This window comes from Euprymna scolopes, chromosome 1 (assembly GCF_053919585.1).
Source record: "Euprymna scolopes isolate OS-2025 chromosome 1, ASM5391958v1, whole genome shotgun sequence".
In the NCBI taxonomy this organism is placed as follows: Eukaryota; Metazoa; Mollusca; class Cephalopoda; order Sepiida; family Sepiolidae; genus Euprymna; species Euprymna scolopes.
The window spans coordinates 190719279-190742117 of NC_136482.1; the positions used below are offsets into that span (position 1 = coordinate 190719279).

At 33.1% G+C, this 22839-nt stretch overlaps 2 protein-coding genes and 1 pseudogene across 3 annotated transcripts in view; 1 reads left to right on the forward strand and 2 right to left on the reverse strand.

Annotated features, from left to right (window-relative positions):
• LOC145278306 (C-signal-like) overlaps nucleotides 1-3132 on the forward strand; it is a 50267-nt gene extending 47135 nt beyond the window's left edge. The window contains exon 5 of the mRNA XM_080130601.1: nucleotides 2632-3132. Within this exon, the coding sequence (XP_079986727.1) occupies nucleotides 2632-2856 (225 nt within the window). The 3' untranslated portion in view covers nucleotides 2857-3132. The remainder of the gene's footprint in view (nucleotides 1-2631) is intronic.
• Nucleotides 3133-7622: 4490 nt separating this feature from the next.
• LOC145285108 (5S ribosomal RNA) lies at nucleotides 7623-7741 on the reverse strand (annotated as a pseudogene).
• Nucleotides 7742-17474: 9733 nt separating this feature from the next.
• Nucleotides 17475-22839, reverse strand: part of LOC145278317 (uncharacterized) — a 139067-nt gene continuing 133702 nt past the window's right edge. For both annotated transcript variants that reach the window (XM_080130617.1, XM_080130610.1), the window contains 4 exons: nucleotides 22109-22265; nucleotides 20211-20358; nucleotides 18704-18823; nucleotides 17475-17846 (listed from right to left, as the gene is read on the reverse strand). In XM_080130617.1, coding sequence (XP_079986743.1) covers nucleotides 17597-17846; nucleotides 18704-18823; nucleotides 20211-20358; nucleotides 22109-22265 — 675 coding nt within the window. In that variant the 3' untranslated portion in view covers nucleotides 17475-17596. The remainder of the gene's footprint in view (nucleotides 17847-18703; nucleotides 18824-20210; nucleotides 20359-22108; nucleotides 22266-22839) is intronic.

A 22839-nucleotide genomic window follows, 5' to 3' on the forward strand; every position in this document is an offset into this window, starting at 1 on the left:
CAAAAAGGGAAGACAGGGCAAGGCCTGAAAGGAGGACCTCTAGGAATACTACTACAACCTGACAGATAAAAGTCCACCAAAATGGTCCAGTTCCCCTCGGAATAATTGTCGAGAATTGATTCTTGATTAGCATTTGGTACTCCAGAGTCTCAAAGCAACTAAAGCTGCGAAGAGGCCACTTTGAGACTTTGCTGTAAACTTCTCTACACAGTGTCTTGAAGAGTTTTATGAAATACGTGGATCATCACCGCACCATGCCAAAGGCTATATTCACTGGTCGATATTATTTAGATGGTACTTCTTTGTTATAGTGCGAAATCTGACAGCCAACAAATTTTTTGTCGATTTCAACAATAAGCAATGTTATCTACCTAATTGTCATGGCATATTTAGTTAAATATTACTGGAATATTACATAAAACATATTTAATTATTCAAAGTAAAAAAATGATTTCAGCCATGTTTAACTCATATTTTGTAATGTTAATAACGAAGAATTTATTAAAAATCAAAACAGGTAACAAATAACAAAATGAACTCATAGTTTGCATTTTTTTTTTAAATTTTTTATGTAAAAAAAAAAAAAAATAATTCCAAATGAACATAGCATATATACATATTTTTTTTTCTTCTTTTGGAATTTTTTTTATATAAAAATAAACATAATGCTAAGTTTTTGAGTTTTCAAAAATGAATTACCTCCCCTGCTAATGTAAGCGCTCTTTTTTGGCCAAGATCAAAGTGTAGTATCTGTTCTTCAGATGCAGCACTTCCATTTCTCGTTCTCTTTCAATGGAGGAGAAGTCCTTCACGACTGAGACAATTTTTATTTTTGTACCTTTTCTCCACGTTAAAAAACGACCCTGGTGTCTAACTCTGTCCCGTGGGGAGGCATTGTAAATAGGTACGTAAGCAAAAATTGCTAATTTCATCGAAAATTATTTTCTTTAATAATTTCTTTAATAATTAATTTTCTATCCAATCGTCTTTCGTAATTTTTGGATATTTTCATTAATTTGATGTGACAAATCAGTAGATATCATTGGTTACACTTGAAATTCAATAGTTCAATTTTTGAATTTCGCTATAATAACAAAAAAAGAACCATTTGGGTTAATCTTTTGAAAATGAACTTTCATATTTTTTAATGTGTTTACTTATGCATTAATGTTTACCCATTTTTTATGTTTTTGTGATGACGAATTGAGTCAGATTTTTAAGTAAATCTGAGAAAGTGTGATGGGTAGGGCTAGGACAACAGCATATTCTTTTCATTATTTTGACTCTCAAGTGTGTATCTGTTCATATCTTATATGCTTTTATATGGAGTGATGTGGTTCTCTAGGTGTATCAGAATTTTTGTAAGAATTTTTGACACCCCTAACACGAAACTGCAAATAAAATATAAAAATCTCGTAATTTCTCTGTTAAAAGTGGGTTATTTATTTTCTTTATGGAGTATACTTCCAAAATAAACTATTAAAGTTGTCTTAAAAGTAATAGAAATATTTTTTTTTTTTTTTTTAAACAGTAATGAATTTTCTGAACTCAATATTTTTCAATTTTTAAACTTAAAAAATCTATAAAAATTTTTCTATTGATTCTATTTTTACGATATTTTCAGGGTCAATGTGAAATTTTATGTTCTTTCCAATAAACCGAATATAATATTTTAGACAAACGTTTTTTTTTTAATTCATGCCCCCCCCCCGTTTTCAAATGTCTATTAAAAAGTAAATAATTAATTTACTCACAAATTGAAGGGAAAAGGTCAATAAATAATATATTCAAATTTAAAATAAAAATAAAAACGTAGTGTTTTTTAGAATTTTACCTGTAAAGTTTGAAGTTTAAAACCTTGTTTTTAAACAACGTTATTTTTTTTTATTTATTTATTTTTTTAATGGAACCTTGGTCCTCGCTCCTTTAATTGAAAAAAAAAAATTAGGGCTTGAATTACATTTTTCGAGGAGTTATAAGCTTCGAAAGACAGGGGATCGAATAATTCACGCCTCCGATTTTGAAATGTCTATTAAAAAGTAAATAATTAATTTATGTACCAAAGTCTTATATATCACAAATTGAAGAGAAAAGGTCAATAAATAATATATTCAAATTTAAAACAAAAAAAGTACTGTTTTTTAGAAATTTACCTGTAAAGTCCGAAGTTTAAAACCTTTTTAAAAAAAAAGCACGTTGTTTTTTTTTTTTGTTTTTTTTTTTAATGAAACCTTGGTCCTTGCTCCTTTAATTGAAAAAATAAAATTAGGGCTTGTATTACATTTTTCGAGGAGTTATAAGCTTGGAAAGATGGGGTGGAATTATTCACTATTTTTCACGAAATTTCTGACACACGTAGTGGTTTTCAGTTGATTAATTGTGTCTGTGTTGGATATATACTCGAGAATCAAAACAATAAGAATATGCTGTTGTCACAGTCCTAGGGATGGGTTGATTGAATGCAAAGTCTAATTAGATCTTTTTTTAATTTTCATACGGTTTCATTCAGTCTTCAGTTATTGCTTGGAAATTGGATTGTTTGTTGGAGAATATTATCCATTTTTTTTCTAAATTTTTTTTATAATTTGCATCATTGATTTATTTTTTTTTCTTTTTAAATTTTTTTTACAGGCCGCGTTAAACATGTTGACAAAGAATATGGCTGTAGATCTGAAGTCAGAAAAGATTTTATCTGTGGCTCTCCATCCTGGTTGGGTAGTGACAGACATGAGTGGGCCCCATGCAGACATCAACGCAGCAGAGAGTGTTGAAGGGATTATCAAAGTGATTTCTACATTAAAAGAGGAACATAATGGTTTACTGATCGATTATACTGGAAAAATCTTACCCCCATAGACAATACCATAGCAAAACAAAACTCTGCCTACCTTTTAATAGGACCTTTGATTATAGTTGGCTAACTTATGGCATGGTGCTACTGGAAGCGATAATGCAGCAAATCAGTTAACATTTTATTCTTCCGTATTTCTATTGTGAAGTGATGTATTGAAATAAAATAGAAAAATGTACACTATTGAAAAATATACAATTAAAATTAACAAAATTATAAAAAGGTAAAAATAAAAATTAGTCTTTATTTACACTTATATTAACAAAATTAAAAAAATAAAAGTTTTTATTTTATTTGAAATTTTATAAGAAATATGTTTATGAAATTCTGAAAATACATTTTTTTTAAATTTTATTTTAAAAGGAAAAGTTTTTATTTGAATTTATATAATAAATATGTTTATGAAAGTATAAAATAAAATTATTGAAATTAAAATGACAAATGAAATTATTGAAATCAAAATAACAATTTCAAACATAAAAAAATAATGTATCCAATACATAATATTATATGGAAAAATGCGCGCATGAAAAGTAATATTCTTAAGATTTTATTAAACCTGAAAAAGTAAAGGACAAGAAATTCAACCTGGAAAAGTAAAGAACAAGATATTCTAGTAAAGTAAAAAATAAGAATTTTTTAGACTTAAAATATTGCATCTAAAAATAAAATTTGAATATTGATAAATATTTTATTTATTATTTGCATATGTTGTTATTTATTGTTGAGTTAGAAAGGGTGTCAGTCGCTGGATTGAACTTATTTCCCCCTATTATTTGCATATATTTATGTAGTAAAAATTGTTTGAATAAAATTAATTCATTAGTTAGTTAGTTAGTAAATGGAATTAATAATTTTATAATTTACATAAAAATTAATAATTTTATTATATCATAATTAGGATCATTTAATTCTTTCTAACTCAACAATAAACAACAACATATGCAAATAATAAATAAAATATTTATCAATATTCAAATTTTATTTTTAGCTGCAATATTTTAAGTCTAAAAAAATTCTTATTTTTTACTTTACTAGAATATCTTGTTCTTTACTTTTCCAGGTTGAATTTCTTGTCCTTTACTTTTTCAGGTTTAATAAAATCTTAAGAATATTACTTTTCATGCGTGCATTTTTCCATATAATCCATGATTTTTCCAGGCATTGCTATTGTATTAATATATAAATTTATAATATTTATTAATGATTGTCAAAAAAAATTAGCTCTCAAACACACATTTATGCAATATTTATCATTCAATCACAGTAGTTCCGAGCCAGGGTCTCTACCGAGACTGCGGTTCATGAATTCGTGATCTGTATAGAGCATAAACTAACAACAAAAAAAAAGATGGCACTCGGTGTCTTTTTAGATATCATTGGAGCTTTTGACAACATACCCTTCAGTAGTATGTTCAAGTCGCTACGAGAACTCAATGTGCCACGAGTACTCATCCGATGGATTGAGTATATGGTGAGGCACAGAACAGTTCAAGTAGAACTACTGGGGGCAACTGTTAAAAGGGAAGTAGTTAAATGAAACCCCCAAAGTGGGATTTTATCACCTTTACTATGGAACTATATGCTGAATCCTTTTAAAGGAGTTTAAAAATAGGAATATTTATGCCCAGGCTGCTGCTGATGACATCGCAGTGCTGGTCGCGGGTTCAAAAGCATCATTGGTCAGGCGCATTGCCAAAATGGGACTACATTTTTCATCAAATGTGATAATGAAAAATTTGAGTTCATTCAAAGAATATGTATATCATAGAATTCACTAATATTTTTAATCGATAAATCCACCATTTTTTGCTATAAAATCGATAAATCTACCATTTTTTGCTATAAAATCATAAGGAGAGTTAAAAAAAATTAGTTATTAAAAAAAAAGTTCGGTTTTTTAATTATAAAAAAAACGATACACGGGATTGAACCTAAAATCTTTACACCAACCCCCGCTACTCTAACCGTTATGCTAACATGTCATATTGGCAAAATCGCAGTAAAAAATGTTTATATACAACAAAAGTTATGCAAAATAAAAAAAAAAGCGTTAGTCACTTATGTACTTACTCCCTGTTTGTGAACCCACATATTTTGTTGTAACTTTTTTTCTACTGAACCAATTTTCGAAATTTTTTTTTCAAAATGTAGCTAATGAGGTGTTCTATCCAACTATATAACCTATTTGAAATTTGGTTGCGAACAGAATTAGTGGTGGGGGTTTGAATGTGTCTCGATTCATTCAATTTCGGACTTACGCATATATTCAACCACTACCATGGTTGAATGATTCCCCACAAAATAGTTGGCTTTGAATCTCTGTTGCCACAGGAATTCCTGCAGTTGACTATCAAAAAAGACTTATTGTTATTTTTATCTGTATAATTTTGTTAATTTTTATTGTATACTTTTCAATAATGTCCTTTTTCTTCTATTTTATTTCAATAACTCGCTCCACAATAAAAATACTGAAGAATAATAAATGTAAAGGCGCTGAGTTGCTGTGACATCACTTCCGGTAGTGCTATGCTGAAATGTTATGGTATGTTAGCTGACTATAACCTGACCTTTTCATAGGACTTCTTTAATAGGCCCGTTTTGTGGTGTTAAATGCTCCTTTTTATATTATCAAGCTAATTACTCAGATAAACATGTTTTTAATTTGTTATAAATTTCAATTGGATTATTCAGACTATTGGTATTGGATGTTATTTTCACAACGTTTCGGCTGATTTAATCTTGAACCTTCTTCAGATGTGTCTTATGTTAAAATCAGGAATTTGCACGATATTTTACTGTAACCCTTTTTTTTTTTAATCTATTGGGTAGTTTACTCTCATTCTGTCAGCCATGACCGAGTAGAATCTTAAGTAATTTGTGATATATTCATAATAGTACCTTTAATGAAGATTAAACCTTTAACATTTTATTCATGGTAGAATTATGATAGAATAATCAAATCTTTGCTTCTTTATTTTGTTTGACAATGTTCATGACATTTTCAGATTTGAGATTAGAATCATTTACAAAAGTTTGTACAACAAAAACAAATAATTGAAAAATGTTGGGTTTCTATTTTGTCTTGTTGAATGATGTAAATTCTCACAACACTTTTGATGAATAAAGGTAACATAACTTTGCCAAAATGAAACCATTTCTCGTTTGTTATTTAAAGTATTCATAATATTTCTCAATAAAGTGGATTTAATGAAGCAAATTTTTATCACGAGTAGAATGACACATTGGAAAGCAAATTGGGGTATAATTGAGGTTTATTAAAATAGTCTTTAAAATGAACTCATTTAAAAATTAATTAGTCTATTTATAAAGCAACGATTACCTACTGGGTAGTTTACTCTCATTCTGTCAACCTATGTTAAAGCTGATCAGTTTTTACTTGACAATATTCATGATGACATTTTCAGATTTGGAATTAGTATCATACACAAAAGTAATCTCACTGCCGATGTAATTCTCTACCTGTCTAAGAGTCAAGTACATCCTAGTATGATGTACTGTTGCCACATCTGAACAGGAGCTGCTAGAAACACTTTATCTTGCCTTGACAGAGTTCAAAACAGACTTTGTAACCCAGTAGGGGATGCCTTTTTCCACAGAAGAAACATTGTGAACCTGATGTAATGGAATAACCTAACATCCCTTCATATATGAAATGAACTATAGATATATTGAACCTCTCACGTGACTGAGAGAGAAGGGAAAAAAGACAGGAAGAGAATAAGAAAAGATGTCGAGTAACTCTTATTTCACATGTATTCCCTTTTAAATAAACCCCTTTGTCTTTCACCCATAACCCCGTGTTTCTTGCTGTATTCTTATTTAAAGTAAGGATATAACAGAACCTGTCTCTGCTCTACCATTATTTTCATGGCAAATGCTCATCTGAGCTCTCTTTGCCAAACTTTCACAAAAAACACTCATCTAGCTGAAACCACTATCAAAAATTATTCACTTTATCTGTGCCTAAATCTAAACGTGGATTCCATGAACAAAGCTTCTTTCTTAGAACTGCACGCCAGTGGAACTCTGTTCTGTTTGCCTGCTTTATATTTAAAATTATTGAAATTAAAATAACAAAATTCCAAACATCATAAAAAAAATGTATTTAATACATAATATTTCCATGTTCTACTCAATGAATTTTTATTATTTTTAGATATATTACTATTAACTACTGTTCTTTTTGTTTAAACCTACATATTTAAAAAAGAGGCCAATACTGTGATTGCAATTTCACAAAATCAAACTGACACAAAGGAGCCATTCACAAATCTTTGACATCCTCAAATCCATTACGTTTCAAATATCTGGCATACTACACTTTATTTAGATAAAGAAATTTGGTGTTTACATTGGTGACCTTTTGAACCAACGCATTTCAAGTGAAATCATTACATACTTACATGCCATGTCGAAATTAGTATAAATTCCAAAAATTATGTAAAATGAGTGAGTAGAAAAATAATTACAAGTAAAAATAGAATTTATTGAATAATCGAGTTTCATCGTATGTTTTAATGTGGGAGAGTTGTGCGACCAATTCAGTATGAGAAACAAGGGAGATAATGTGTGTGTGCGTGCAGTCAGCACCAACCCTATTCAGGGTTTAATCGGCTTCCTCCGAAGGAGGAAGTTTCATGGGAGTATGAAATTCATAAGCAGTCCCCAGTAGCATGTATATCTCCGTTAGGGGGGATGGCAACGTTAAGTTTTTGCAACTTTTTGCAGGGAGGTGTAGACGTCCTCCTACATACAGTACCTGGACTTCCCAAATTGGTCACCCATTTTAGTAATGACCAGGTTCAACATTGCTTAACTTCGGTGATCTGACGGGAACCGGTGTGTCAACGTGATTATGCTGTATAAGGGAGATAATCTTTGACTTAAAATTGACTTTAATTAAGAATCCGCCATCCTTAAATGTGCTATTTGGAAACAATTGTGGCTGTTATTTTTTAAATTTATTTAGAAAAACTTTTCTCCAAATGAATCGATAACAGTAACTTTTTTCAGTGATTTTGATGTTTTTTCCGAAGATAGAATAATCTGTAACGTTCGCATTTTGTAATTTGAAAGAACTAGTGAGTTAAAATATAGCATGGAGTTAAAAAAAAGAATATTCCCCGTTTGTGTACTTCTTTCATAGGTTGTTGGATTCTAAGAAAAATACTTGGATCTATATCTATAAATATAAAAGCGAAAATGTATGTATGTGTGTTTGCTTTTTCTGTATGTCTACAAAAGGCTTTTTTCAGCGGTCGGTCGGTTCACAACTTTTTAAAACTTTTTATATCACATATAAATCGTAATATCTCACAGTTAACAACGAAGCTCGCCTGTCTATTTAATTTGCTCGATTTTGGGAAGATAAATATTCAACATTTGTCGCTCGCCGCGTGTGGGTTAGTCTTTTTCCTATAACATCTTGAGGAAATAAAAATACTGCAGTCAAACTTGATCTCATTAAAACGGGCACCTGCCAAATCCAGGTAATTAAATAAATTCAAATGTGTTTCCATTAGCATCTTGCGGTGGAGCAATGGTTAACGTCGCACGTTTTTTGTTTTTTTTTCACACTTTAATTTACAACTTTGCCTCAACGGTTCGGGTTCGATCCTCATACTTACCTACCAAAACATTTTTTTTACCCCCCCCCCCTGGAGTTTCCACACTTCCAAACACACCTCCAAACACCCGGGCAACGCCGAGTACCTCCCGCTAGTTTGTAATATAAATCTCGCCTGTCTGTTTAAATGTATGTCTGCCTAAAACTTTTGACAGAGGCGACGGGCTTTCATAAGATTGGCGTCATTTTGAAGCTCGACCCTTTGGACGCCAAATATCGAAAAATTGGTTAAAAACATTCATTCTTTCACTCTTAACTGGGCACTTTTCTACAGGGAGGGGTCGCCTTTTTTCGCTGACATTTCGAAAGTCTTTATGATTGACTAGCCTTAATTTAAACCTACGTTACTTCCAGTTTGGCAATGGGTGCAACAACAAAGACGTCAGGTTTTTTTTTTTATGTTCTTTTCCTCCTTCGCTGTACAGGTTCGAGCCTGCCTGCCTACTATCACTTTTTTTTTCTTTTTGCTCAACACACACTTCCAAACACCCGGGCAATACCGAGCACCCAGGCTAGTCTTTATTAAGATCCAGCAACCTACAACCAATAACATTACGTATGAAAACCCATAGCAATATTTGAAAATGCTTAACATTATAATTATAATTCTCGCATCACAGAATTTCAATTCTGAACGTTTCTTCTAGAACTGTGCTGATCATTCCTTTGATGCCTTCTCGGCTGAAATTCTCTTCGTTTCGCCAACCTTTTTGTTCATTTATTTTTTTTATCACTTGAAGATGATTCAACAAAGAATCGAAAATGTTTGCAATACATATGGAACCAACATTATTTTTTTTTTTTTTTTTTTTTTTGATTTCAACTCAAAAAGATCCTGGAAAAATATTGAAAAACTAAAAAAAGTTTAATCAAGACGAATTCTGTAATTTTTAACAATGTCTGCTCACACACACACACACACACACACACACACTTATATATATTGTATAATGTTCTTTATTTATATAGCATTGTTGGCTACATATATACATGCATGTTTCAGCTATGATTTTTATAAACATCCAGTGTTATCAGGCCACTAGTATCTAGCGGCCTAGTGATGCTGGATTTTGATAGAATTTCTATCCAATAATACAGCTCCACTTGTGATTGAGTACTATCTTATAAACACCGGAGTTTCATTGGATTAACATCTAGGAAGCCACAATAATACACTCACTATATATATATATGTGTGCATGTGTGTGTGTTAGAACGATTAATTGGAATCAGAATCAGGAATGGGAAAAATCGTGACTTTTGATCGTATGGATATTTGAATCAGAAAAATTTGAGCTTATTTTCCAATGCCAAAAACGATTCCTTTAATTCCTTTTCTGTATTTGATTTTGTTTAAAACAAAATATCTCACTGCTTGTAGTAATGATGAAATAAATATTTATTGATTTTAAACGACCAGTTAAAGTAAAATCTAAAAATTACCCCCCCCCCATGTGTATTTTTACTTTTATGTTGGTATTTAACATGTTTTTATGGTAGTCGGGGGGGGGGGGAGGAATAGCAACTTTACAATTAAATATTTAGAGATTTATAAAGAATCAGAATTAGTAATTATATCGGAGTCTGGAATTTAGTACAAAATCAGTACTTATATCAGAATTGGGGAAAAATATTGGAATCGTCCTATCACTAATACTTATATATAATTATTTTAACAGCTAAACAACGTTGCAGCTCACAAGAGCTATGGCAGTCAAAATTGGAAGTCCAAGACTCGAGTTTCGCCTTCATTTAGGTTCATCAGTTAGACATATCGAAACCCGGGATTCAAAACCCGAGCCTCCTGCATACGAGGCAAGCACTTTGCCAACTGAGCAAATGACCCGCACAAAAAAGTCTATTAACTAACACAGATAAAGCAAACCGCGATGAAATCCAACAGTTGAATGGACCTACTTCATCTCAAACAAGGGACGCGGTCATATATATATATATCTATATTTTTATAAAGTAATAGGGTTCGTGTGTTTCTGTCTGTGTGTACAGCTCTCCATCATCAAAGAAATATATAGGAGGTAAGAGGGTAGATCTCTCCTGGTAGAGAAACATTAGAACCCATTTTAGGATGTTTCTGTTATAGGAGACGTAAGAATCTATGCCTAATTTCTTTATATACTAGTCTACAAACCACCCCCATATCGAATGACTTATGCTCATTTGCATATCACATTATATTAAATCTCTTTAACTAATTACCTCGACCTTATTACATATTGGAAATATTCTAATCATTTCAACTGTACTATTTACAAAATCTATTTAACATTTAATTATTTAATATATTTTCATTTAATTTTATATTCGATTTATTTCACTTTACGTATATTATCAAAACAATTCATTGGCGAGCAAAGCTTTATGTTTTGGGATTGTATTGAAAATGTAATGGAAATTTCAATTTCGTTCCGTTTTAATCTTTTATATTTTACTTGCCAATATAATTGAAAGAATACAATTCAACTATCGTAATTTTATATAAATAAACAAAAACAAATATTTTAAAATAAAACTTTATTAAAAAATAAATAATTTTATTTTTAAATGAAAAAAATCAATTTAGTAAAATAATTGTATTAAACACCCCCAGCCTTGTCAGCAAACCTGTAAACCTATAAAAGTTAACATTTCGAATGTAAACAGTGATTTTTCGATTTTGTTAGCGCTTGCCGCAATTAAAGACAATTAAAACGGAACTAACTTTATTTCCATTCTATTTTTTAAACAACCCCCAAAACATAACGCTCTCTTCCAGTTATAGCCAATTTTTTTTTAATTAAATAAAACAGGTCAAAATAAACAGATAAGCGCATTTTCTTTTACATTTTTCTTACAACCATTGTCATTTAACCAACTGCAGGATATCGTTACTTTTGTGGGGTTGTTTTGAAAATGGCACGGAGATTATAATTTCGTTCCAATTTAATCTTTCTGGTCGAGCCTATTTCGAAAGCCTGTTTATCATAGATTTGAACTACAAATAATTTATTACATTTTGATTATTACTATCTTAAGACTTAAAGCTTATATTTATTTCATTTTTCTATTTATATATTGAATTAGTTATTTCCAGTCTTATTTAAACTTAGTGCTTTCTTTAAACCGGATGAACCTTTTATAAAAATATGAGTTTAACGTAAAGAACACGAACAAGGTTTTATTCAACTGAATTTCTTCCAGTTTACTAACAAAATATATAAATTTAAAAGAGATATAAATAATAAAATAAAAAGGTTATGTAATTTAAAAGAAATACACGTACTCACAAAAGCAGAACTTTTTTTTACACATTTTTTTCTTTAAAACCATAACAATGAGACTAACAATTACCTAGATCTTAGTAATTATTTGTTTTAATAGAACTGTTTTAATTGTACTGTTTACTTAGTTAACCTAAGTTGGTATTACATTTATTTTACATTTACTTTTTTTTTTAATTATTACTTTTAGACTGTGACGTTTACACCCGGAAGTAATGAGTCACACGTAGGTCGCTTTTATTCATTCCTTTTGGTCAAGATCAAAGTGTAGTATCTGTTCTTCAGATGCTGCACTTCATTTTCTTGTTCTCTTTCGGTGGAGGAGAAATCCTTCACGACTGAGACAATTTTCATTTTTGTACCTTTTCTCCACGTTAAAAAACGACCCTGGTGTCTAACTCTGTCCCGTGGGGAGGCATAGTAAATAGGTACAATATAATTGTTTATAATTGTACTATTCAGAAATATTATTTATAGTTCGTCCATTTCAGTTAGTATACATTTCCTTTACGCTTAATTAATTTACAATCATTAATATCGTTAAACAATTCCGTTTAAAACCGAAATTATGCCACCCAAACGAAGTAGAAACGAAAGTGAGGAAGAAAGAATGGAAAGATTGGAAGCTAATAGACTAAGAGTTGTTGCAATTCGCTCCAATGAAAACAATTCAGATAGAGAAAGACGTCTAGAACTTAACAGGATACGTCAAAGAGAAAGGAGAGCAAGACTGTCAGATTTGGAAAGAGAAACCCAACGTGAAGCTGACAGAACTAGACATGCTGTAAGGCGGTTAAATTCATCACAAGATGAAATTCAAGAAAGGCAAAGATATGCACTGGAAAGAGAAGCAATATTACGATCGAATGAATTATATGAGGTAAGTAGACGTACACAAGGTCAGTTGAGAGTGGCTCAACGACATCAGAATGAATCGGAAACCCAACGAAGCTTTCGCCTATACCAAGGGCAACAACGAGAGGCTGCATGGAGAGAGAGTATGACTTTGCCCCAGCAATTGACAGAAAACGAGGCAGCTAGACAACGAATGACTGCTTTGAGACACCATGAAATAGAACACTGCAATAGAAAAGGATTGCTCTACAACAAAAATGACTCTCTCACTACAGCTGATATAGGAAAAATGGACAAAGTATGTCAACATTGCTCAGCTGTAAAATTTAAAGGAGAAACCCCTGGTTGTTGTTGTTCTTCTGGCAAAGTTGTGCTTGATAGCTTTCCACCACTGCCTCAGTTGCTTCAAGATTTGCTCTCCGGCAATGGTCCCATCTCTAAAGATTTTCTGCAAAATCTACGCAGTTATAACAATTGTTTTGCAATGACATCATTTGGTCACAAAATTGCGGCAGTACATGGGTGGAATCCTTCTTTTAGAATTCGAGGCCAGGTTTGCCACCAGATTGGGAGTCTTTTACCACCTGAAGATGAAACAGCAAAGTTTATTCAAGTCTACTTCTTGGATAGTCTGGAAGAGGAACTACATAATCGGGGACGTGACAGTAGACTCAATAGAGACATTCTCCAAAGTCTGACTGAATTTTTACATGAGAACAACAGCTTTATTTGTCAGCTGAAAACAACAAAGGAGAGGATTGAAGAAGAACACTTGGTAGAACATAAAGTTGTCATAAGGGAAGACCGAAGGCCGCAAGAAGAGCATCCACGGCGATTCAATGCTCCAACAACAACGTATGAGATTGGAATATTAATGGAGAATGAACCAACAGCTAACCGGGATATTGTCTTGCGTTTTAGAAATGATACATTAAAATGGATCTCCGAACTACATCCCCTCTACGATACTTTAATGTACCCGTTAATGTACCCCTATGGTTCTCCATCTTACAAAATCTACATGAAGGCATCCAATGGGCGAAAAGTTACCCAACAGCAATTTTATTCGTACCATTTAATGACTCGGCCTGGAAACTATTTTCTCTGGTACCGAAGGCTATTTCAACAATGGCTGGTGGATGTGTACTGCAAGATTGAAACAGAACGTTTACAGTTCCTGAGGCGTGAGCAACAGACCCTGAGAGCTGACAATTATAGCAACTTGAGAGATTCAATTCTTAGGGAGGATGGGAATCCAGAACAGTTTGGTCAACGAGTTGTACTTCCGGCAACTTATACAGGAGGCCCTCGATACATGTTTGAGCGTCAAAGTGATGCCATGGCATATGTTCGGCGAATGGGCCGAGCCGACCTCTTCATCATGTTCACAACAAATCCAAAGTGGACAGAAATTACAGAAAATTGTCTTCAAGGGCAAGACCCTCAGGATCGTCCAGATATTGTTGCCAGGGTTTTCAGGCAGAAGCTAAAAAAGTTACTTGAATTTATTAAAAAGGGAGGATTTGGCAGGTTGAGGGCTTTCCTGTACAGTATTGAATATCAAAAAAGAGGACTGCCGCATGCACACATCCTCACCTGGCAGGCCCCAGAGGACAAACTTCTACCAGAAAAAATGGATCTCTGCATATCTGCAGAGATCCCTGACAAAGAGGAAGATCCTGATCTTCATGCTAAAGTGATGGCACATATGGTGCATGGACCTTGTGGACCATTTAATCCAAATTGTCCATGTATGATTGACAACAAATGTTCCAAAAAATACCCAAAAGAATTTCTTCAGTGTACCAAGCAAGGCCAAGACTCTTACCCCAAGTACAGGCGAAGAAAACCAGAAGATGGAGGCCAGACTGGTACAATAAGGATGAAGAGAAATGGTCGGTATGTTAATCAAGAAATAACAAACCAGTGGATTGTTCCGTACAACAAGGTCCTCCTTCAGCAGTTCAACGCTCACATTAACGTAGAAATTTGCAGCTCGATCCAAAGCATCAAATATGTCCTCAAATACGTGAATAAAGGATGTGATCAAGCAGTGTTTGAACTACAAAGAACTGATGGAGCAGCCAACCAACAAGGCCAAGTACAAAGTCACATTGTGGATGAGATCCAGCAGTTCCAGAATGCAAGGTATGTCGGCAGTTCAGAGGCAGCCTGGAGGATATTGGAACATCCCATCCATGAACATTTCCCCCCAATTGTACAACTTTCTGTTCATCTTGAAAATGGGCAGCGTGTCATGTTCTCAGCTGATACTGCTCTGGAACGAGCCCAAGGTCCACCGCCTGCCACAACTTTGACAGCATTTTTTCAACTCTGCCATGAGGATGACTTTGCAAGGGGTCTCAAATACGTAGAAGTCCCTGAGTTTTACACTTGGAACAAATCGACAAAGAAATGGATGAGAAGAATGCGTGGGGTACAAGTTGAAGGTACTGAAAATGATGATGTATGGAAGGCACCATGCATTGGGAGAATCTACACGATTAGTCCAAAAGCAGGGGAGTGTTATTTCTTACGCCTGTTGCTCAATGAGGTTGCTGGTCCAACTTCATTTCAAAATTTGCGAGCATACAATGGTCAGGTGTTTGAAACATACAGAGCAGCGTGCCTTGCTCGAGGCCTTCTAGAAAATGACCATCACTTGCATCAAGCAGTAGGAGAGGCAAGTGCCACTCAATCACCTTCAAATTTGCGAAGCCTATTTGTGATAATTTTAACAGCCTGTGAGCCAAGAAATCCTCTTGAGATCTGGATGGCTTTTCGTGATGTAATATCTGAAGACATTCTTCACAGATACAGGCAAGAAGTTAACAATCCAGAAGCAGATTTTAATGAGGACATCTACAATAAAACTCTTTGTCTAATTGAAGAAAAAGTTCTCCTTATGTGCGGTCAACCATTGGCAAGCTATGGATTACCTGCACCAATGCAAGGGAGAGATGAAAGACTCGCGAGAGAGTATCAACGTGAAGTTACTTATAATCTTGAAGAACTTCCCTACAAGCAGAAAATATGCAAGAAAAACTGACCGATTCTCAAAGAGAAGTTTACAATTCATTCATGGCAATGTTGGAAGCACAAGGTGAAATGAACAAAAACATGATGTTTCTTGATGCTCCAGGTGGTACGGGCAAGACTTTTGTAATCAATTTGATCCTTGCAAAGATTAGATCCATGAGAAAGATTGTGCTTGCAACAGCATTCAGTGGCATTGCTGCTACTCTACTACAAGGTGGCCGCACTCTTCACAGCACTTTAAAAGTACCCTTGGATACTCATCGAATGGATCAGCCAGTTTGCAAAATTACTGGTAACTCAGCCTTGGCAAATGTAATTAGAGACACCTCTGCAATCATTGTAGACGAAGCCCCAATGACGCACAAGAGTGCTTATGAAGCAATTGACCGAACACTGCAAGACATCACAGGAAACAAGAATCCCATGGGTGGCATTCCAACCTTATTTTGCGGTGATTTCCGTCAAATCCTCCCAGTGGTTAAAAATGGCACAAGGGCTAACATTGTCAATGCAAGTTTGAAACAATCCTATCTCTGGAGGCACGTTATAGTGAAGAGACTGACTACTAATATGAGAGCCTATATCTCTGATAACACAGCTGCAGCAGACTTCTCAAAATTGCTTCTCCAAATCGGTAATGGTCAGTTTCCTATCACTTCTTCACCTGACACAATTAAGATTCCAACTGCGCTTGGTAAATGTGTCGGTAATCAGAAGCAACTGAAAGACAAAGTGTACCCAGACCTGCAAAACAATGGAAAATCACCGGATTGGCTTGCTGAGAGGGCTATTATTTCGCCATTAAACAGCAATGTGAATCATTTGAACAATTCAATAATGGATGAATTTCCAGGAGACACAAAGCAATACAAGTCAGTTGATTCAGCTACTAATGAATATGAAGCTGTTCACTACCCTGTGGAGTTTTTAAACTCTTTGGAGATATCTGGAATGCCTCCACACATTTTAAATCTCAAAATTGGATCGCCAATCATGATTCTTCGATCCTTGGAACCGCCAAAAATAACAAACGGAACCAGATGTGTTATCACCAGATTGCACACCAATGTACTTGAGGCCACCATTTCCTGTGGTCCCTACAAAGGCGAAACCGTTCTACTGCCAAGGATCCCCTTAGTTCCATCGGACTCAGTACTTCCATTTAAATTCCGGAGGCTCCAATTTCCTGTGAAGGTGTGTTTTGCAATGAGCATAAACAAAAGTCAAGGTCAGACATTTAACACCATTGGCGTAGACTTGACATCAGACTGCTTCAGTCACGGTATGTTCTACGTCTCCATCAGCCGGACAGGAAGTTCAGAAAAACTCTACATTCTGGCTCCAAATCAAAGCAGCAGAAATGTAGTTTACCCTGAGGCTCTTTAGTGAAAAGTTCGAGAAATGGATATGAGGAAAAACTGACATGATCTGATTGTGGTAAGTTTTTAGTATTGAATGTGCAAGATAAAATTTAAGCAAGAGTTGAAAATGACTTCAATGAAAAATTTACTATGTAACATCAAGTAACCTTCCTTTTTGATGAAAATGTTTTGTGAAGTTCCTGATTGAATTTCAGTCACTACAAGAGGTAGTTAAAATGTTAATCACCTTATGCAATCGTTGCTCTTACAACATCAACTTACTGGAAAGGTGCCCACAGATTTTGGTACCCGAGTGCGCAACAAAGTTCCGTGCGAAGCACGGGTATCTTTGCTAGTATATATATATATATATATATATATATATATATATATATATACACACACACAAACATTTACATCAAGTTACAATTCGTAAAATATTCAATTCTTAACAAGTGATTTCTTTATTTCTATTTCTGCATTAATGGTGACCTTTGAATAGGAGTGTGAAAAACGAATGAATTGCTTCATGAAAGTCAGTTTTAAGTGATGTCTAACTCGATCAACGTCCGATGGATGAAGAGAGTTGGTCATCTGGACAAGAAAAGGGAGAAGGACCATGAGCAGAATTCCCTTTGTTGACAGTATTGACAAGGTCATCTCTTGCTAGGGTGACAGAGTTATTGGACAAAATAGTAATATCTTCATCGCTTCCGTGTGGATCGATAGTCCGACTAGATTCTGTTCTTGGTGGATTCAATTCTTGGTACGTCGTATTCTGTTGTTTATTTACCAAATGTAATTGATTAAGACTGAAAAATAAAAAAATAAAAAATAAAAAGATTTAAAAATATTTTTGAATCATTAATTTGGATCAACTTTTTAAAATGTAATTAAAATACCTTATTATTAAACTAATAAGCCGCCCGGAGTTGGTTGTAAAATATGTGTAAATATATTTTCATTCAAACTGATACTGCATGTGAACATTATTTTTTTTTTAAATAGTTCATTTTTTTAAAAAGTGTTTTCAAACCTACTTATTCTTAAAATAAGTAATCTGTCATGTGAAAGATTTACGCATGCGCATTCATGAAACAGTTGACAAATAGATAAAAAATCCTATCACCCCCCCCCCACTTACCAATTTTCCAATTTCGACACCATTAGCAGATCTTTTTTTCCAGATGAAAATCAATTAAAAAGTTTTCCACATGTCTGAATACCCTATATACCAAATTTCAAGTCTAGATAAAAAATTTTTTGAGTATGTAGGTTGAGAAGTGTCCTCATACACACACACATTCTCACTTTTATAGATACACAGATTAATGGCAGAAGTTTCATATATTAATTATGCTAAAACATGCAAACATTCTTTCAAACACTCATATTTTTTGGTACATAAAAAACATCATTCTTATCAAGTTGTTCAGAAAATAATGGCCGATTTTCGACCCACTTAATGTACGATAAATAATGTCCCTGATTCACTTCCAGGTGTCTGATCTAGTTGAAATTGTGCAATGATTTATATCTCTATGGGTTATGTGGCAAAGTACAGCAGTAAAATAACTGGTTTCTGATTTACAGCCATAAGAAGCAAGTCAGGGACATTACTTATGAACGCCTCTTGTATGTTGCAATTTGAAAAAACAGTTTCACTCACTCGATGCCTGGAAGTCCAAACTTTTGATAATACTTCCAACTATCTTGAAAACCTGTTGGAAGTTTTCTGTCTTTTGTATAATATGTTAAAACTTTCATAAGAATTGGATCCTTCCGACATCTGAAATACAAAACAAGGAAAAATTAGAGAGGGCCAATGTAGAATATATATATATATATATATATATATATATATATTTCTGCAGAAATCTCCTTTATTTTCTTATAATATATACCAATCCTTATTTAAGAAGCTCAATGTAATTACAGAGCAATATAATGAATGAATGACCAAAGTTTATATTCCAAAGTTCATGATGTTGATCATCTTATAATTTATTCCTGTAATTCAGTTGACTTTTACAATTATTTACACTATCTGTTTCATAGCACAAAATCAATAGCTTAATTTTTATATCAATTAGTGAATCTATTTTGCCCTTAACTCGTCAGAAGAAATAGACACAATGGATTGATTGTTGCTATTTCTTCTGACGAATTAAGGGCAAAATACATTCACTAATTGATATAAAAATGAAGTTATTGATTTTGTGCTATGAAACAGATACTGTCAAGAATTATGTTAACATTAAAGGAATAAATTATAAGATGATCAACATCATGCACTTTGGAATATAAACTTTTGTCATTCATTCACTATATATATATATATAGTCTTTGAAGTTTTATATATATATATATATATATATATATATATACAATCATCCACATACAGCACTGTTTTGCTGTATCACAGCTCATCAGTGTGGCTAGACTAGTAACTACCTCAAGCTAGCTTTGAAATTCAACTGCCTAGACGACAGTCAGCACTCCTAACCATTACGCTATTGAGTTGTTGCTAAGATGCGTACGCTAATCAACAATGTTTAAACATTGTCCAAACACCTTAGCTCCATTTGTTTACACAAATGTCATTGTTAACACGCTAGTGGCAGTTTATCATTTTTCAATATGCTCAACCTATATATATATACATATATATATACATATATATATATATATATATATATATATATATATATATATATATATCATTTTCACGTTTGCTTCATGTTTAGATGTAGATTTATATGTATATAGGTGTAATCAGTCAATGGAAAATTATAAGCGCACAAGCGTGGTGGCCTGATTACAAAATATTAACATTCATTTTAGTTCGCTTACAGCGGGCTGGAGCATCGAAATACTCCAAATATGACCAAACAATATTGAATCTAATTTTTTTTCTGAGACTAGAAAAAATTTCCAGTTCAACAAAAAAATCAAGTTAAAAGCTTAACTTGATGAAAAATGGCGTCCTTTGAAAATTGGCATCATATGAATTATGTGATGATGTTATTTCACTTGTTTTTTGTGACGTGATAGTCATCATCATCAACAACAACAGCAGAAGCATGTTGAATTCTGTTTCAAAAGTAAAGATACAACGTTCAAAGTGACTCTCAGACTATCACAAAGTAATTGGCACATGTGAAGCATTGACTTACCTATGTAAGAGTTGTCTCTCTGCCGTATGGTACACGGCCAAGTAGCTGAGGGCGATTGCAGCATTTCCCCTCACCCTTTCCAAAGGAGACAGAAGATGTGCACACAGATAATTAACTGCATCGATCGATATCATTCCATGGGGAACTCCTGAAAGGCGAAAATCAATAGCCGATCAATTGCAATAAATCCGAAAATAAATTATAAAAAAATGTAATTATAGCATTTTAAGTTTCCCTAAAAACAACTCATCAATTTTTGTGCATGCATATTTTCACAAAAGAATATTTATCTAATATAGAAAGAATAGTCAGTCAGATTTTCGAATTTAGACCGCCATAGCATTTCATCTGACAAATCGATATTTGATTCTACCTAGCAACCTTTTTTCTGCTTCTAACATGCTCTTTATAACACTACAATGCTTCTTGCTTCAGTTTATTAAAATACTTATTCCGACTAGGAAGAATGTAACAATTAAGATATTTTTCAATAATAAACTAAACAGTTATATCGGTTTATGGCATTAATAAGATATATGCGGTGCCTGAAATAAGTTTCTAGATTTTTTTTTAATTGTCATAACTCTTGAAAATTCACTATGTTAGTGTTATACATCTTATGAGATGACTGATCAATTTTTATGATTTCAGGTTCAGATGAACAGCTGCATCAGGAATTAGAATACACCCTACTAAAGCCTGATTGTCACAGCTAGTGAATTTCAAAAATGCAATCTAGACATAAGGATATGCAATAAAATTATGTTTTAAACTTGGAAAAAAATACCACAGAAATATATGGAATACTTCAGACTTCTTTTGGACCATCTTGGATAAATCGAACATCAGTTTTTGAGTGGTATAAGAGATCCAAGGAAGGCAGGGAGTCTGTGAGAGATGATGAGAAGTGTAGGAGGAGTAAAGAAGTCAGAATATCAAAGTTGATTGGCCAAATAAAGAATTCCATGGATAAGGACCACCATGTGACATTAAGTGCACAGTTTGATGTCAGTGTTGGAACTGTACATACAATTATTTGCAAGAAATTGAAGATGCAGAAGATTTGTGTGACGTTTGTACCAAGGTTGCTACTATCAATAAAAGTGCCTATACGAAAAAAGTCTGAAAAGGCAACTCGTATGCATTAATGTATATTTTTCAACTACCAGACAAACAATTACATTGTAAACGTAAGCTATTTATTGTTTGCCAATAATTGTACACCTTAAAATTAGGTAAATGTGTTTAGTTCTAACATCTACTTAGCATTTTGTCATGATGAAAATTGTTTAATGGAAATCGTTCAGACAAAGCATTATAATGAAAAGAAAGAAAAAATACCACGTCAAACAATAACAATCAAAAATCGAATCAATCCAAATCTATGGCATTTATTAATTCTATTATTGTACTGCCTTTATTTAGTTCATTATATTATCTCAGACTAACATACTATTTTTTAATGGGAGCAGTGGCGTAGGAACTATTTTTGCCACCCGAGGCACTCATAAGACCCCACCCCCCACCTCCGCCTGTAGCTGTTGATAATCCGTTAACCTTCAAAATTCTAGAAAGTCCTCAAAATATTTATTTTCATGGAATTACTATTCAAGGATCTAATTTTATACTGCTGTTCCGGGTCTCTGCTTCTCTGACTGTACTAACACGCAGACATTCAAGTGTAATGTAAACACATATTTTGCTACTCAACTCCCTACATGATATACCTGCAAATTATGTTCCAGATTATAGCCCTTTACATCAAAGTGGCACTGTGCCTTGTTTGGATTGAAAATGTAGTAAAAAAAAAAAATTAAAAAAAAGATGACCTCTTGTTTCTTGGTTTTAAAGCTTTTCTATTTATTTTGAACTACATGAAAATGTGCCCTGCTACTTACCGGCTCTTGTGTGAGCGAGTCGTGCGACGCTGTCAGTTACCAGAGAAATGATGGTATCATTTTTAGAACTCTGCAGCAAATCAATCATGATTTTGATTCCAGTCGCTGAGGTCTGAACCTGGTCAGCTTGAGGAATTATCCGCGCCAGAATAATAACCTAGACAAAATGAAAAGGAGACAAAATTAGTTTATTTTTCTTATCAATCCATTCATGAAAACTCTATTGGACTAAACATATTTTAAATATCATAGCCAATATAACTCAAATTAGATAAGTGCAGCCGATCCGTCAGAAAAATGGAGCTCATCTGATCATACCATTAAAAGAGTGTGTCATTAAAAACTGTACAATTAAAGTATGTATTGTTAAAGAGTATGTCATTAAAAGATGCACTATTAAAATATACACGGTTTAAGAGTGTGTCATTAAAAAATGTACAATTAAAATATATACTGTTAAACAGTGTGCTATTAAAATGCACGATTAAAATATGTACCATTGGAGAGTGTGCCATTTTAAGGTGTACATCTAAAATATGTAAATTAAAGAGTGTGCCTTTATAAGATGTACAATTAAAATGTCTACTGTTAAATAGTGTTCAATTAAAAGATGTGCAATTAAAATATGTACGTTTAAAGAATTTGTCATCAAAAATGTACAATAAAACTAACTACTGTTAAAGAGTGTACCATTAAAACATGTACCATTAAAATATGTATCCCAAAAGAAT